At 41.5% G+C, this 19,209-nt stretch overlaps 1 protein-coding gene across 1 annotated transcript; it reads left to right on the top strand.

Annotated features, from left to right (window-relative positions):
- Positions 1-819: 819 nt before the first annotated feature.
- tm2d2 (TM2 domain containing 2) lies at positions 820-18,643 on the top strand. The gene is made up of 4 exons (XM_061673072.1): positions 820-1,183; positions 1,568-1,655; positions 5,184-5,299; positions 17,034-18,643. The coding sequence occupies exons 1-4, from the start codon at positions 918-920 to the stop codon at positions 17,245-17,247; spliced, it is 684 nt and encodes a 227-aa protein (XP_061529056.1). The 5' UTR covers positions 820-917; the 3' UTR covers positions 17,248-18,643.
- Positions 18,644-19,209: the final 566 nt, after the last annotated feature.

The raw sequence follows: 19,209 nt of genomic DNA, 5'->3' as shown, positions 1-19,209 counted from the left end.
TACTCTCTTTATTGTTCGGCTACATTTTCACGTATTACTACACACCAACTACTGACATTGACATGAGGTTGATTTTCTTTTACATTGAAATTGATCCATTTTCTATTCCTGTCTCAGATCCTGTCTGATTTTTGGACTGACCTGAACCTCTTGCTAAATGCCACATTTGTATCGTTTTCTCACTTCAATGTTTATTTCACGTTCAAGTTTCCATGTGGATGTGTGTATATATATATATATATATATATATATATATATATATAAACCAATCAGCTTATTCTGGCACTTCTGCCTTGCCTCCCTGCTTCTCTGCAGTTGAGTCCTCCACTTCATTGCCTCCAACACCTTAAACCTGAACCCAACAAAAGGACTAAATTTAAATGACTGATCACAAATAAATAATCCTTTACACCTAAATGTTGAAAGTGAATTGTGCATTCACTGGTTACATTTATGACACCCCATACAAGAGCTATGTCAACAATTATGTCTACAAAGAATTGAATTTGTTCCCTTCAAACGGAGTTACTCCAATCAGTCGAGTTCATTTACACATAGTGAACATTGAATTCACCCCGAATTGCACATTCGTTTGACTTTTCTCAGTACTATATATGTATTTATGTACGGAGGGTGATATTGTAATCCTTTTGTACTACTAAATATTCCTAACAGAACAAACCTATCAGAAGAATTGCATGGGAAAAGTTGACTGTCACTAAATGTCACTCAATGAATAAGGGTAGTGTGGGACTAATTCCAGAAGGGGGCAGTCATGTAATTTAACTGCATCAGAAGGCCCCATTTGATTCTCAAGAAGAAAGCATACACAAACAGACGTCGAACTCTCTAATGATGGTGTCTTTTGCTGCGAATGACAATTTAAACGGGGTTTATGTTGTACTTTGACGGTGATAATGATTTCTGTAAGCTACATCCTGCTAGGTGGACAGTTCCTCTTGTTAGTTACAGTAATTCTTTTACAATGTTTGGAAGGGATCCATTCCCAAAACTCGTCGACCACCGATACAGCTACCGCATCCCCTGGTCCTGGCTCGACGGTTCTTCCTTTCTCCGAGCAGACCTCCGAAACTGTAAAATATGAAATCCCAGTGGAAAGTACGAATTATACAGACGCATTCGAGTACAAGGCTTTGTCACCAGTCGTCCTCTGCAGTTATTTGTAAGTAGCATCGCTAATGCTAAGATGCTAACACTAGCGCTGTAACGTTAGCTCGGGCAATGAAGCGCGTTTGCTCTCTGTAGTTAATACAGGAGCTGTATTGTTATCAAATTCTGCTTTCATAATCACGTATAGTTATAACTATCATATGCATTACATATTGTTTCACAGAACTGTACTTTTAATATTTGGCCCATTATATTTTAAATGACTGCAGTTCTCCACTGCAATGAAAATACGCAAAAGTAGTATTTTTCGGAAAGTGATACTCAAAACTGATTTTTTTTTTGAAATACATCTTATTTTCGAAGATTATATATTCGATAAAACATAATGACCTGTTATTCCTAACAATATGCATTCCACTCATGTTTTTCCTTGTAGGCCAGAGGAGTTCATCTACTGTCAGGACCCTGTGGATCATGCTGGAAATCATAGCGCCTTACTGGAGATGGGCCATGGCTGTGTAGGGGTAAGTGTAACTTGCCATATACAGTTGTGGTCACAGGTTTACATATTCTCATCATGGGAAAGAATGACACACACATTTGCTGGAATGTTTTATTTTTTTACCTTTTAGACCATGGTGGAATTAATGCAGCCCTATGGGGGGCACAAGTCAGTGCAAACTGTAGGCCGGTCCCAAGCCCGGATAAATGCAGAGGGTTGCGTCAGGAAGGGCATCCGGCTTAAAACCTTGCCAGACAAATATGAGCGTTCATCCAAAGAATTCCATACCGGATCGGTCGTGGCCCGGGTTAACAACGTCCGCCACCGGCGCCGTCAACCTGCGGGGCGCCGTTGGAAATTCAGCTACTGTGGGTCTAAGTCAAAGAAGAAGAGGAGGTGGAAAGCGGGTTCTTCGGCAGAAAGAGAAGAGGAAAACACAGAGCCTAGAACTGAATGTGGGGACTTTGAATGTTGGGACTATGACAGGAAATTTTCAGGAGTTGGTTGACATGATGATTAGGAGAAAGGTTGATATATTGTGTGTCCAGGAGACCAGGTGGAAAGGCAGTAAGGCTAGAAGTTTAGGGGCAGGTTTTACATTATTTTACCATGGTGTAGATGGGAAGAGAAATGGAGTCGCGGTTATTTTAAAAGAAGAGTTGGCTAAGAATGTCTTGGAGGTGAAAAGAGTATCAGATCGAGTGATGAGGCTGAAATTTGAAATTGAGGGTGTTATGTGTAATGCTAGATGATGTAGAGGTGATACAGGCTCTCGGTGGACGGGAGGAGCTTCCAGAAGACTGGACCACTGCAGCCAATGTGATCAGAGAAGCAGGCAGGAGAGTACTTGGTGTATCTTCTAGCAGGAAAGGAGAGAAGGAGACTTGGTGGTGGAACCTCACGGTACAGGAAATCATACAAGGAAAAAGGTTAGCTAAGAAGAAGTGGGACACTGAGAGGACCGAGGAGAGGCGAAAGGAATACATTGAGATGCGACACAGGGCAAAGGTAGAGGTGGCAAAGGCAAAACAAGAGGCATATGATGACATGTATAGCAGGTTGGACACTAAAGAAGGAGAAAAGGATCTATACAGGCTGGCCAGATAGAGGGATAGAGATGGGAAGGATGTCCAGCAGGTTAGGGTGATTAAGGATAGAGATGGAAATATGTTGACTGGTGCCAGCAGTGTGCTTGCTAGATGGAAAGAATACTTCGAGAAGTTGATGAATGAGGAAAATAATAGAGAAGGGAGAGTAGAAGAGGGAAGTGTGGTGGACCAGGAAGTGGCAATGATTAGTAAGGGGGAAGTTAGAAAGGTATTAAAGAGAATGAAAAATGGAAAGGCAGTTGGTCCTGATGACATTCCTGTGGAGGTATGGAAGCATCTAGGAGAGGTGGCTGTGGAGTTTTTGACCAGCTTGTTCAATAGAATTCTAGTGCGTGAGAAGATGCCTGAGGAATGGAGGAAAAGTGTACTGGTGCCCATTTTTAAGAACAAAGGTGATGTGCAGAGCTGTGGCAACTATAGAGGAATAAAGGAGCCACACAATGAAGTTATGGGAAAGAGTAGCGGAGGCTAGACTCAGGACAGAAGTGAGTATTTGCGAGCAACAGTATGGTTTCATGCCTAGAAAGAGTACCACAGATGCATTATTTGCCTTGAGGATGTTGATGGAAAAGTACAGAGAAGCTCAGAAGGCGCTACATTGTGTCTTTGTAGATCTAAAGAAAGCCTATGACAGAGTACCCAGAGAGGAACTGTGGTACTGCATGCAGAAGTCTGGAGTGGCAGAGAAGTATGTTAGAATAATACAGGACATGAACGAGGGCAGCAGAACAGCGGCGAGGTGTGCTGTAGGTGTGACAGAAGAATTTAAGGTGGACGTGGGACTGCATCGGGGATCAGCCCTGAGCCCCTTCCTTTTTGCAGTGGTGATGGATAGGCTGACAGATGAGGTTAGACTGGAATCCCCGTGGACCATGATGTTTGCAGATGACATTGTGATCTGCAGTGAAAGAAGGGAGCAGCTGGAGGAACAGTTAGAAAGATGGAGGCATGCACTGGAAAGAAGAGGAATGAAGATTAGCCGACGTAAAACAGAATATATGTGCATGAATGAGAGGGGTGGTGGGGGAAGAATGAGGCTACAGGGAGAAGAGATAGCAAGGGTGGAGGACTTTAAATACTTGGGGTCAACCCTCCAGAGCAATGGTGAGTGTGGTCAAGAAGTGAAGAAACGGGTCCAAGCAGGTTGGAACGGGTGGAGGAAGGTGTCAGGTGTGTTATGTGACAGAAGAGTCTCTGCTAGGATGAAGGGCAACGTTTATAAAATAGTAGTGAGGCCAGCCATGATGTATGGATTAGAGACAGTGGCGCTGAAGAGACAACAGGAAGCAGAGCTGGAGGTGCCGGAAATGAAGATATTGAGGTTCGCTCTTGGAGTGACCAGGTTGGATAAAATTAGAAATTAGCTCATCAGAGGGACAGCCAAGGTTCGATGTTTTGGAGACAAAGTTAGAGAGCGCAGACTTCAATGGTTTGGACACGTCCACAGGAGAAATAGTCAGTATATTGGTAGAAGGATGATGAGGACGGAGCTGCCAGGCAAGAGAGCAAGAGGAAGACCAAAGAGAAGGTTGATGGATGTCGTGAGGGAAGATATGATGGCAGTTGGTGTTCGAGAGGAGGATGCAGGAGATAGGCTTACATGGAAAAGGATGACGCGCTGTGGCGACCCCTGACGGGACAAGCCGAAAGGAAAAGAAGAAGACCATGGTGGAATTATACAATACACACATTAACTCTCATGGACAAGCAATGATGACAGAAAAGAAACAAGAAGGACTCTAGGTGGGGCTCGAGACTACGACCAAAATGATCGCACATGTGACCCTTTTTTCAGTGTGTGCAAGTTAAAATTTTATGTGGTCGCATATTCACGAGTGCATGGTTCAATGCCCCCTTACACAGGCGCATTATACAGGCCCCTACAAAAGTATTGGAACGCCAAGGTCAATTCCTTTTTTCTTTTTTTGTTGTTGTATACTGAAGACATTTGGGTTTCACATCACAAGATGAATATGAGACAAAAGTCCAGAATTCAATCTTTTATTGCATGGTATTTACATCAAGATGTGTTAAACAACTCAGGACATAGCACTTTGTTTAAACTCACCCACTTTTCAAGTGAACAAAAGTATTGGCGCATGTGACTGATGGGTGTTTTTATTTATTCATTTATTTTTGTCCTAGTGAACAGTCGTAAAAGTAGTAGTAAAATGCAAAAAACACTGGACACTGACACTGGAGCAACTGAGAGAGAGCTGCTTCCCCACCACCTTGGTATACCGCCTGGCACAAAATGTATGAATAAAACGTACGCACACTGCGATAAGGTCCGGCCATCAGGCAATATTTTTGTCTGGTCTGTGGTTTGTAAAGAGAATAGTTCATGAAGTGAACTATTCTATTTTAGATATAAACCAACTTTAACATTTGGTTTGATTGTTTTATGTTAACAGCACCTGATTCATTTTTTTTCTTGATAGTGGGGAGGCCAGACTCAGAAAGAAGTGAACCACACACCAGTTGTCTGCACTGCACTTGATGACATTGAATGTGCTGGCCCCAGAGAATTCCTGAGGGGGAAAGTACCCTGCATCAAGTAAGTACACACGCAAAGACAATCAGCCTGTTTTTGTGCCAATGTTGCTCCAAACACATCAAAGGTCAGACGATCTTAACTCTTCTAAAATGATCCTATCAGGTTGTGCTTTGGTCTGATGTGATTTAAGAGTGGATTCGTCCCGATTTTAGGGTCCGAAAACAGGTCGGGCCTGACAACCTGAAATAATGGCCGTGTTCAAGATTTACAAAAAAAACTGTGTGTGGTGAATGCTGACTTCTCCCGAGTCATGATGCTGAGAATGGTGACATGAAACATAATGTAGCCAATCAAAGAAGCACCCAAGACTGATGAATACGGAAAGGGACTATAAATGAAAACAAAAGTGTCTTTACCCGATGTCATTTTATGTAGAAAAGTGACAGACAGGCAAGAAGTATTTTCCAAAGCAAGTCATTTTTTGAGAACATAATTTTACAAGGCTCCCGGATCCGGCAACCTTCGGAAACACTGGGGAAACATCACCGTGTATCCAGAAGTGTTTCTTCTTCTTCAGTTTTGTGAGATCACGTGTGGTCCCCCAAGTCTTCAAGATTTGCGGTACAACAGAATCTTTGTGCGTGTGGTCTGCTGTGTTGAGGTTCTGGGAGCACACCACACACATGATGGCCAAAACTGTTGAATGGCCGATTTTTTTGTATTTTATTTTATTTATTTTATTTTTTTTGTATTTGTTTTTCTCTTTGTTTGGGATCTGTAGCTAATAAAAAAAAATCTTTTAACAGTGGAAAAAATATTTGTATGTACCAGGCCTAAGCTGGTGGGCAAACAAGTTTATGAGAACTAATTATGCACCGAAATTCAAATTCCGAAATGACCGAAACCTGAAACTGAAAAAACTAAGGGTGAAAACAGAAAGCCAAAACACCTTAAAAATAAATAAATAAAAATCATCAATCAATCAAACCTTATTTATAAGCGCATTTCATACAAAAAATGCACTTTACATTATTAATTCATTCATCTTCCGTTCCACTTATCCTCACTAGGGTTGTTAATTAAAATATAAAAATAAATCTTTCCCACCAATTATTATTTATAAAACTATGCCAATTATTAGTAAATGCAAATATAAAGTGCATTGATGGCTATGACTGTAAAGCTGCCAACCTATAGAAATTCACTTTCAGAACAATTTTTCTGAATTTCCATATTTTTTTAAAATTATGTCAAGAACATTACTGTGGGACAGTTATTGCAGTGTATTATGTAATAGGATGGGGTAAAAATTATGAAAAAAAAATCTACATACTGTTCAATTTCACAAATTCATTATGCTATAATCATAATCGTTAGCAAATTGGCTTCAATATTTATTGCATCAACCTTTGAATGGTGGATTCATTTGTAGTTGTCTTCTTTCAACTCAGCATGAGACTGCACTGTTTTGTTGTTTTTAACGTCGCTATTAATCTGTTTTAATTTGCCCTGTGTTTGTTTTTGTTATATTTTTACATACTATACAGCACTTTGTGTGCAGCTGTGGTTGTTTTAAGGTACTCTATAAATCAAGTTGAGTTGAGATGTGTTCTCTTGCATGCTATTTTTTATTTTTTTCCCCCTGTATCCACTATTGCTGCTGAACCTATGCAAATTTCCTCATTGTGGGACTAATAAAGGTTGTGTTATACAGTGCCCTCCAAAAGTATTTGAACGGCAAGGTCAGTTGCTTTGTTTTTGTTGAACAAAAGTTCAGAATTCCCGCTTTTATTTCATGGTATTTACATCTAGATGTGTTAAACAGATTTTGTTTGAACCCACCCACTTTTCAAATGAGCCAAAGTATTGGAACAGGTGACTGACTGGGTGTTTCTAGTTGCTCAGGTGTTGCATTTTAGATCGATTGCTTAAACATTAGAGAGTACTTGTTTTTGGCTTTGGGTTTCACCTGTGAAAACTGCATTTGCTGTTAACATGAAGACCAGAGAGATATCTATGGCAGTAAAGCAAACCATTTTGAAGCTAAGAGAAGAGGGGAAATCGATCCGAGCTATTGCACAAACATTGGTCATAGCCAATCCAACAATTTGGAATGTGCTGAAAATGAGAAACTACTGGTGTACTGAGCAACAAATATCGAACAGGTCGGCCAAGGGTATCAACAGCAGTTGACGACAGACGCATTGTGAGAGCTGTGAAGAAACACCCAAAGACAACAGTCAGTAACATCACTGCCAACCTCAAAGTGCAAGGGTGAAGATTTCACAATCCACTGTTCGAAGAAGACGTCAAGGGAAGAAATATACAGGCCATACCACAAGATGCAAACCACTCACCGGCAAAACGAATCGGAAGGCCAAATTGGATTTTGCAAAGAAGTACAGTTTTATAGACTCGTGAGACAAAGATTAACCTCTATCAAAGTGATGGAAAGGCCAGAGTATGGAGAAAGAAAAGAGCTGCCTATGATCAAATACAAAGCTCATCTTTGAAGCATGGTGAAGGTAATGACATGGCTTGGGCTTGTGTGGCTGCTTCTGGCTCACTCGTCTTTATTGATGATTTAACTCATGATGGTAGCAGCAGAATGAATTCTGAATTATACAAAACCATTTTGTATGGCAATTTACAAAAAAAGCATCTAAACTAATCGGGAGAAGCTTCATCATGCAACAAGACAACCCAAAACACGCTGCCAACGCAACCAAGGACTTCATCAGGGGGAAATCACCCGACCTTAACCCAATAGAGCATGCATTTTACCTCATGAAGAGCAGACTGAAGGGAGAAACCCCCAGAAACAAACGAGAACAAAAAGAGTAAAGGCCTGGAAAAGCATTTCAAATGAAGAATGCAACATTCTGCTGAAGTCAATGGGTCGCAGGCTTTGATGCAAGGAAGGTTTATGCCACCGAATATTAAGTTATTCATTTTAAGTTAATTTAATAATGTCTGTTCCAAACCTTTTGTTCACTTTAAAAGTGGGTAGCTTCAAACAAAATGTGCTCTGTCCTGAGTTGTTTAACACATCTAGATACAAATACCATGAAATAAAAGCTGGTATTCGGAACTTTAGTCTCATATTCATCATTTGATCTGAAACCCAAATGTCTTCAGTATACAACAAAAACAACGGAATTTACCTTGCCCTTCCAATACTTTTTGAGGTGACTAGATTATCACTACTTAAAATAAAAAAAAGTTTGGAGACATTTTAATTGACAAGTACTTTGAATGGCGGCACGGTGGGCAACTGGTTAGCACATCCGCCTCACAGTTCAAATCAGGCCTCGCCTGTGTGGAGGTTGCATGTTCTCCCCGTGCCACCGTGGGTTTTCTCCGGGTCCTCCGGTTTCCTGGCACATCCCAAAAATATGCATGGTAGGTTGATTGAAGATTCTAAATTGCCCGTAGATGTGAATGTGAGTGCGAATGGCTGTTTGTTTGTGTGCCCTGCGATTGGCTGGCGACCAGTTCAGGGTGTACCCTGCTTTTTGCCCGCAGTTGGCTGAAATAAGCTCCAGCATACCTGCAACCCTAGTGAGGATAAGCGGTGTAGAAAATGGCTGGAGTACTTTGAATGTTTAGTGACACCTTGATGAAGAGGAGTTGCCGTAGTAGCATCACACTGGAATGGCTGACAGTCGAGTTCACTAAGCTGCCGCTACTCTCTCCGGAAAGTTTTCTTTTTTGTCCTGCATTTGCCATTAGTCGCTGTCCACCTTCACCATTGGACAGCAAAAGCAGAAAGCATCCATTCGTATGGACGCCACAGGGCGGGAGTCGGGACTGCAGGGGTGGTCAAGAACCAGCCAGAGACCTTAGCTTCATACTAACCTGCCTGCCTCAGAGTGCTTGCTCGCAGGCTATGAGAGTGTCGACGACAACCCTGGAGGTCGACCTGGATAAAAAAGTGGCAAGGGGGATTCTTCCTTCCCTTCGCTCCTGGCTCCCATCCCGCGACGTCTACACGAATGGCTGCTCTCTGCTTCGTTTGTCCAGCTTGACACAACAACTGTGTTGACTTCCAGCTGCACTCAGCCTTAAGCCATTGCAGGGCAGTGCCAAGGCGGCACTTCTTCATAAAAGTGACACTAAACACTCAAAATGCTAAAAATACAAATAAAGTTTCCCTAACTAGTTTATTTCAGGTAGCGGTAATCCATGACCAAGGGTCCATTTCCCTGTGTAAAATGGTTTTTTTTTGTTTTTTTTAATGCGACACGACAAATACACATCTTTTATTGGCAGTGTGGATTTGCATATTAGATAAATATTTAGTTCAACATGAAACTGAGTTAACATTTATATTTAGTATGTTGATTGAAGACTCAATTGCACATAGGTGTGAATATGTGTGAATGATTGTTTGTTTATACGTAATCTGCAATTGGCTCGTGACCAATTCGGGGTGTACTCTACCTCTCGCCCGGAGTTAGCTGAGATAGGCGCCAGCAAGCCCACTACCCCAGTGAGGATAAGCGGTACCAAAAATGGATAGATATATTTAGATACATATTTAACATTTGTCCTTTCATTCGTCTTCCATTTTGAGTAGTTAACCAGCCTTTGGCTTTCTTCTGCTCACTGCATCGCCACTCGTTAACCAAAAGCTAGCTTTGCCGGTGGAGCTCACCTGTGTGGGACTCTCGTGTGGCTACCCTGCGTATGGTGTGTGGGGAGACCAGAATAACATTAAGCTGCAAACCACATAGTTCAGGGTGCTTTTTACAACGCAGAAATTTGCATTCACAACCCGTGTCGTGGTACATTTTATTGATTTGCTTCAATTATGTTTGTATGATCATGAGAAGCCAAAATCAAAATTATATTTTGATTAATCGCCTAGCTGATACCCAAATACGTAGTTGTTCTGAAAAACTGAAACTGGCTTGTAAAACAGAATAAAGTCATGGTGACCCGAATAACCTATTTAGAAGTTTCAAGTACACTGGTACCACGACTTATGAATGGCCCAACTCACGAGTTTCTTGAGATATGGTCCGTTGTTGATATTTTTTTGATCGATTTAGGAGCATACATTTGAGTTAGCATTAAATGAGAGCAGATAGTGAACAATTCTTGAAAAAGATGTGCTTCAAGCTATTACTGACATTTCCAGTTTGACACGGAGTCAAAAAAGGACCCAAATTCACGATTCACAGGTTTTGAAAAAAGTTCTAGATTTATTGAGTTCTCAACAGGGGTCTTTTAATGTTCAAAGAAAATTCACTTCAACGCAGGAATGACAACACTTAATAGCTAGAGTAACAAAAAAATGTCACAGCAAGGGTGCAAAAAAACAGAACAAGAAAAGTAACAACTTTCATAATCTCATCGAGGCTGGTATAAACTAAAGGCAAAAGTAGCAACAATTTTTTTCTGAAAAGCAGAGACAAAATCAAACTTAGGAATCTCAATAATATACATGCAAATCAGTCTCCTTTTGGTGAGGTTTGCCCTTTTGAACTCAAAATAGGCCATTTACGTGACTCGTATAGATCCACAGAATTAAAAAAAACTTGTTTTCCTTTTTTTTTTCCTGGGGGGGGTGCGGGGGGGTTTGCTGTCAGTGTCATAGGCTGTTTTGAACTCCTTGACCGCTGGCAGCTACATTTTTCCGAGCCCATAAGTCCTGGATCAAGTCTTTGTCCTTAATGAAGTTTGCAGAAATCCAGGATCTCTCCAAACTCCACCCAGGTGAGGTGATGACTCCATGAGGCCGGGTTCTGGTACACTAGACAGTGTAGAAATGTCTCCAACTCTTGATTCAACCTCGTCGACTGCCCATTGGTTTAGGGATAGTAACCCAAAGAGAGGCTCACCGAAGCATTAACGAGGGAGCAGAACTCCTTCCAAAAGTGGGATATGAACTGTGTGTCCCAATCTTACATAATGTCTCCGGAAAAACCATAAATTCTGGACACGTGATGCTTCATGACCTCAGCCGTTTTCTTTGGCTCAGGGTAACTTGGGTAAGGCGATGAAGTGAACCATATTTGAAAAACAATCCACCTCCGTCAACATGACCGTGTTACCTTGGGATGGTGGGAGTCCAGTAACAAAGTCCACAGAAATATCTGACCAGGCTCTCCTGGGAATATGCAGCGGACCCAACAGTCCTCTAGGTGACCTGGATGATGTTTTGTTTCTGGAACAGAGAGGACAGGCAGCCACATATTCCCCCACCTCCTTTTCCATAGCTGGCCACCAGAACCTCTGCTTAATAACAAACAGTGCGGTTCACCCTTGGGTGACAGGTAAGCAAGGAAGTGTAAGCCCAGTGAATGACCTGGAACCTCACAGTCTGCGGCATGTACAGCTGGTTCGGAGGACAGCCACTTGGTGCTTAATGCCCACCATTAGCCCACTTAACCACAGATTCTGTTTGCCATGTCATCGCTCATACCACACGGTTATTTTATATTAAGGATATTTTCTGGTTCCTTAGCATCATCTGTGTGGGGAAACATTCTCAACAAGTCGTCACGTTTGGCACGTTTGAATCCAGGGCGATAGGGCAGTGTGAACATAAACCAGTTAAAAACAGTTTCCACTAGCTTGAGAAACGTTTTGTCTTTTGGGCTTTCTATATAGTCTAGGTTTTTGTGATCAGTCCACACAATGGGTGCTCATCTCCCTCTAGCCAGGACCTCCACTCTAAAGCAGCTCTAACAGCCAGAAGTTCACCATCTCTGACGTTCTAATTTAGTTCTCCTGCCGAGAACTTGCGTGACAGTTAGGCACATGGGTGGAGCTTGTTGTCACTGGTGGCGCATTGGGACAAGACGGCCCCTAAATCCTCATTGGACTCATCCACTTCCATGACGAACTGGCGATGTGGCTCAGGAACAGTGAGGATAGGAGCAGTTGTGAACAACCTCGTAAGTCACTGAAAAGCTTCCTCGGCCTGTGGGTTCCACTCAAAACATATTTTAGGTGAGGTTAAGGCATGGAGAGGTGCAGCTGCAGAGCTAACGTTCCTTATGAAATATCTACAGAAGTTTGCAGAGCCCAAAACTTGTTGAATATGTTTCTTGCTATTTGGTATCTGGCAGTTTGCCATTGCAATGACCTTTGCCGGGTCCATCTGAATTTGGTCCTGTTCAATGACGAATCCTGGGAATGAGATGGTCGTGACATGAAAGTCAAATTTTTCGGCCTTGACGAACAACTGATTGTCCAACAGGCCATGTAAAACCTGATTTACGTGTGTCTGCATATCGGGAGGAAAAAAATGAGAATATTGTTCAGATATACAAAGACAAAAACATTTTAAAAGTCGTCTAGCACATCATTGACTAGTCCCTGAAACACAGCTGGCGCATTAGTGAGCCCAAAAGGCATAACTTGGTATTTGTAGTGACCCGTTGGATTGTTAAATCCTGTTTTCCATTCATCCCCCTCCCGAATCCTGACAAGATGGTAAGTGTTGCGCAAGTCCAGTTTGAATATTTTAGCACCTTGCAACAGTTCAAATGCTTCATTCATGAATGGGAGGGGGTACCTGTTCTTTATCGAGATGTTTAACAGACAGTAGTCGATGCAAAGACAAAGTGTTCTGGCCTCTTTTTTTACAAAGAAGAATCCTGCCCCAGTTAGAGGAGGAAGTTCGGATTATCCCCGACTTTAGGGAAGACGAAATGTATTTCTTCATCCGCTCCCTCTCTTTAAACCTAATGTCGAATAGATTTGACCTTTTCGGAATTGCTGCCCCCGGTAGAAGTTCAATAGCACAATCACACGGCCTGTGGGGAGGAAGAGAAGTGGCTTTGGCCTTGTTAAACACTCCCTTTAAATCACAAGATAACATGCAAGAACCTTAGACAGATCTGGATAATGTTCAGGTTGAATCATGGGATCCGTGGATTCCCTAATCATCATGGACACAATCGCTGGGCTACTCAGGAAACAGTCATTTTTACATCCCCCCCCCCATTTCAGCACTTTTCCCAATTTCCAGTTTATGCTGAACAAGCCATGGAAAGCCAAAGATAAGAGGATGTTGTGCTGAGTGAAAGAGTGAAACTTTATTTCCTCTGTGTGTTGTTCTGTCATCCTCATGCTCACCGACGCGGTAACATGGGTGACACGAAACAAGAGTTTGCCATCAAGAGCTGAAACGGTTATGGGTTGACTCTATGCTTTACAGAATCAGGATTTTTCGGACGGATCAGCAAGCAGGCCGGCACTCTTTTACTACGATGCCACGCTGTTGTAACACATGCAGAATGTGGTTTGGCATTGTCTTGCTGAAATAAGCAGGGGCGTCCATGAAAAAGACGTTGCTTGGATGGCAGCATATGTTTCTCCAAAACCTTTACGTACCTTTCAGCATTAATGGTGCCTTCACAGCTGTGTAAGTTACCCATGCCATTGGCACTAACACAGCCCCATACCATCACAGATGCTGTTTTTTTAACTTTGTGTCCATAACAGTCAGGATGGTTCTTTTCCTCTTTGGCCCGGAGGACACGAAGTCCACAATTACCAAAAACAATTTGAAATGACGACTCGTCAGACCACAGAAGACTTTGCATCAGTCCATCATCAATGAGCTCGGGCCCAGAGAAGCCGGCGGCGTTTCTGGGCGTTGTTGATAAATGGCTTTTGCTTTGCATAGTAGTTTCAAGTTGCACTTACGGATGTAGCGTCGAACTGTATTTACTGACATTGGTTTTCTGAAGTGTTCCTGAGCCCATGTGGTGAAATCCTTTACACATTGATGTCGGTTTTTGATGCAGTGCCGCCTGAGGGATCGAAAGTCATGGGCATTCGTTGGTTTTCGGCCTTGCTGATTACATGCAGTGATTTCTCCAGATTCTCTGAACCTTTTGATATTATGGACTGTAGATGATGGAATTCCTTGCAATTGTACATTGAGGAACATTGTCCTTAAACTGTTCAACTATTTTCTTACGCACTTGTTCACAAAGAGGTGAACCTTGCCCCATCTTTGTTTGTGAATGACTGAGCAATTCAGGGAAGCTCCTTTTATACCCAATCATGGCACTCATCTGTTCGCAATTGTTTCTTCACCTTTGGGATGTTCCAAACAGGTGTTTGATGAGCATTCCTCAACTTTCTCAGTTTTTTTGCCGCCTGTCCTAGCTTTTTTGGAGCGTGTTGCAGCCATAAAATTCTAATTTAATGATTATTTGCTAAAAACAATAGTTTATCAGTTGGAACATTACATATTTTGTAATATTTAATTTTCAATTAAATATAGGTTGAACATGATTTGCAAATCATTGTATTCTGTTTTTTTAAATTTATTTATTTATTTTTTATTAACACAACGTCCCAACTCCATTGAAATTGGCGGTGTACAAATGTGGGTTCAGGACATGCCACAAGACGATCTGACAAAAGACGGCTCGACGCAGACCATTCATACATTGCGGAATGGGACATAGGTTGGGGAGACAATCTCCATCACGAGGAGACGAGGACAGGATGTAAAGCTTCCGAAACAAGTGGTACCAATTACTCCAAAATAATAGATGACTTGACAACTTGACGAAAATTGAGAACTTAACCGACGAGACATGACACAGTTGAAGTTTAAATGTAAAACAGAGAATTTCACATTGTCTTAAACTAAACCACATAAATTGTGAAAGTCCACTATCTTAATACTAAAACACAATGCTAAATATCATAGACAGGCTAACAAAATAAGCATTGATATTAAAGTAGTTGGCGGCATGGTGACTGACTGGTTAGCACAACTGCCTCACAATTGTGAGACTGGGGTTCAAATCCCTACGCTTTGAGCAATGGATATTTGACTACAAGACACTGCATTTAGGAATACTCATGCGTGTGTATTATGTGGGGGTGAGAAATCCAGAAAATCTGAGTCTGATTTTCAAGAATTTATTAGCAAATGATGGTGGAAAATAAGTATTTGGTCAATCACAAAAGTTCATCTCAATACTTTGTTATATACCCTTTGTTGGCAATGACGGTCAAACATTTTCTGTAAGTCTTCACAAGGTTTTCACACACTGCTGCTGGTATTTTGGCCCATTCCTCCATGCCGATCTCCTCGAGCAGTGATGTTTTGGGGCTGTCAGTGGGCAACATAGACTTTCAACTCCCTTCAAAGATTTTCTATGGGGTTGAGATCAGGAGACTGGCTAGGCCACTCCAGGACCTTGTAATGCTTCTCACGAAGCCACTCCTTCATTGCCCGAGCGGTGTGTTTGGGATCGTTGTCATGTTGGAAGACCCAGCCACGTTTCATCTTCAATGCCCTTGCTGATGGAAGGAGGGTTTCACTCTAAATCTCACAATTCATGGCCCCATTCATTCTTTCCTTTACACTGATCAGTCGGCCTGGTCCCTTTGCAGAAAAACAGCCCCAAAGCATGATGTTTCCACCCCCATGCTTCACAGTAGGTAAGGTGTTATTTGGATGCAACTTAGCATTCTTTCTCCTCCAAACACAAAACGTTTTTACCAAAACGTTCTATTTGGGTTTCATCTGACCATATGACATTCTCCCAATTCTCTTCTGGGTCACCCAAATGCTCTCTAGCAAACTTCAGACGGGCCTGGACATGTACTGGCTTAAGCAGGGGGATATGCCTGGCACTGCAGGATTTGAGTCCCTGTTACTGATGGTAGCCTTTGTTACTTTGGTCCCAGCTCTCTGCAGGTCATTCACTAGGCCCCCCCGTGTGGTTCTGGGATTTTTGTTCACCATTCTTGTGATCATTTTGACCCCACGGGGTGAGTTTGCGTGGAGCCTCAGATTGCGGGAGATTATCAGTGGTCCTGTATTTTCTAATAATTGCTCCCACAGTTGATTTCTTCACACCAAACTGCTTACCTATTGCAGGTTCAGTCTTCCCAGCCTGGTGCAGGTCTACAATTTTGTTTCTGGTGTCCTTTGACAGCTCTTTTGGTCTATGCCATAGTGGAGTTTGGAGTGTGACTGTTTGAGGTTGTGGACAGGTGTCTTTTATACTGATGAGTTAAAACAGGTGCCATTAATAAATGTAACAAGTGGAGAACAGATGATCCTCTTAAAGAAGTTACAGGTTTGTGAGAGGCAGAAAATTTGCTAGTTTGTAGGTGACAAAATACTTATTTTCCACCATAATTTGCTTATAAATTCTTTAAAAATCACAGTGATTTTCTGGATTTGTTTATTTTTATTTATTTTTTTATTTTTGTTTCTCTCATTTTCATACGTGAGGTACACCTATGATGAAAATGGTGAAAATTGCAGGCCTCATCTTTTTAAGTGGGAGAACTTGGACAATTGGTGGCTGACTAAATACTTTTTTGCCCGACTGTGTCATTCTCCATTTTGCTATAAAAGCTGTTACATCAGGACCACCCACATCCTAGAGCACTAAAGTGTCTCTCGTTGACATTTGCAGTGAGCCGAAGTACAATACAGTGTGCAATCAAAAGAAATATGTTGAAGCTGCTATTTTAAGGTGAAATCCCCCACCCCCTTTTTTTTCTTAGTCTATCATATAGTATGCTATTTTTCAAGAGCCACACTGTGTTGGTTCTGATCAACTATGTTGAGAGTTAGTGCAAAAATGTATTATTATTATTATTTTTTCTATTTCCATCCCTGCTTAAGGACAACTACACTACTATAGCATACCACATATTTTGGAATAATTGTGAGATAAAAATGTCTTGACCAGAGTTATAAATTAGTTATCAACACACCAGAATAACATCTGGACAGTCACATTTACAGTAGTCCATGAAGCTATTTTCAAATTTACATTTGTTTCTTCCACAGATATACCGGACACTATTTCATCACCACTCTGCTGTACTCCTTCTTCCTCGGTTGTTTCGGGGTCGATCGTTTCTGCCTGGGCCACACAGGGACAGCGGTGGGGAAGTTGCTCACACTTGGAGGTCTGGGAATCTGGTGGTTCGTGGACTTGATCCTGCTTATTACTGGTGGCTTGATGCCTAGTGATTATAGCAACTGGTGCACTTACTACTGACCAGGAGAGCAATCCCTAAAGTTGGACATTTCTCCATTACATATAGTGCACGTTTAAGAGAACTCCTGAAATATCAGAGATCTCAGGCTGCTCTCCTACCAAGCAGACCTCCTGCAAGGTTACCTGGGAAAACAAAAACATACATCTGTACTTCTTGTGCTTCTCTCACCAGAAAACAAGCAAATCAAGAACAAACATTGAATCATCCCTGCTTTCAAATAATTTTAACGTTTGACCAAGGAGACCACAAAATTTGACACATCAGAGAAAAGTCTTGTTTAAGGCGGACAATTAATTCATGAATGAATAAAAAAAGTAATGTGAAATCGGTCTTCAGAATTGTCAAGAATTGAGGCATTTTTTAAAATCTTGCAACGCTGTGGGTGTATTACTTTTAATTGTCAATGGAATACGTGCCTACTCCCGTCACTCCTTAGCGGGGAGAGGAGAATTCCCAGTGAAGGACATTGCACACGCTCTCCTGAGCTGCAAAGAAGCAGCCTCTGAGGTGGCATGATGACCATAAGCCACACTGCCAAGACAATTTTCCCTCATTTGAAATTCATCAGGACAGTGTGCTGCTGTGGCCGCCGAAGGGTTCACCATAAGCGTCCACAGTAGCGCAAAGATTGATGGCCAATTGCACACGCTACTATGGGTCAGGTTGAAAATGAATAATAATGAAAGTATATAGTGGGGGAGAGTTTCATGCGAGAAAATATATGCCCCAGCCCACTGTCATCACTGGTCTAGCTTTTCGCCCCACCCCAAAAAAATCAGACCAACTGACGCTATATAAAAATTCAGTACTACATTGTTCTGTCTTTACACGTTTGCAGCACTTACTCTCAAACACATTTAATGTATTTAGAAACAAAACATGATAATGACTTTCATTCAACTTTAACTTCCATCATTTCTGCTACACTGACCCACTTGAATACGTAATAAAATTGTGAATTGTTTGGTTTCAGCCTAAGATACAGCAATTATCAATTTGATGCAAAAGTTTTTCTTTATTCCCTTGTCAATTGTTGGTTATTATTTTTGAAAATAATGTGCAATGAACATTACGTGGGCTACGGGTTTAATGTCTCATTGTTATTGAGACATTAAATGCAGACGGCATTAATTTTTCCTTTAGAGTAGGCATAAGCTACTAAGTGTTAAACAAAGCCAACAGAATTATCAGCAGCAATGCATTTCTTTACTGTTTATTTAGCCTAATTAATCATATCTGCAATATTTTTCAACGTGTTGTATATAATTTTTTTAAACTCGTTAAAACATCTTATGAGCAAGTGGGAAAATACTTTCTGGTTATGGTGTGTTCTTGAGCTGTAACAATGTGGTGTACATAAAACACAAGACAATTATGAATAAAATATTCTTAGAAGAGCTCCCTTTACATAGCATCTAGCATACAGGAGGTGCAGTTTTATTCCTTCTCGTTGCGTATGGTGCAAGAAGACTACTGCCAAAAAAATGTGATGATAAATGTTTTATGTATATGCGGGACGTTTGACGACTTAGCACATCTGCCTCTGCATCGGTGTGGAGTTTGCATTTTCTCTCTGTACCTATGTGAATTTTCTCCAGGTACTCTGGTTTTCTCACACATTCCAAAAACATTCATGGTAGGTTGATTGAAGACTAAATTGTCCGTAGGTGTGAATGTGAGTGCGAATGGTTGTGTGTCTAGAGTCCCCTCCAAAAGTATTGGAACATCAAGGTCAATGCCTTTGTTTTTGTTGTATACTGAAGGCATTTCTGTTTCTGATCAAAAGATGAATATGTGACAAAAGTTCAGAATTCCAGCTTTTATTTATTTACATCTCGATGTGTTAAACAACTCAGGACGGAGCACCTTTGTTTGAAGCCACGCACTTTTCAAGTGGGCAAAAGTATTGGAACATGACTGATGGGTGTTTCCAGTTTCTCAGGCCTTTTAGATTCATTGCC

This window comes from Phycodurus eques, chromosome 3, assembly GCF_024500275.1.
Source record: "Phycodurus eques isolate BA_2022a chromosome 3, UOR_Pequ_1.1, whole genome shotgun sequence".
NCBI lineage: Eukaryota > Metazoa > Chordata > Actinopteri > Syngnathiformes > Syngnathidae > Phycodurus > Phycodurus eques.
The sequence above is the reverse complement of the archived record's forward strand: the minus strand, read 5'-3'. Positions and strand labels throughout refer to the sequence as shown.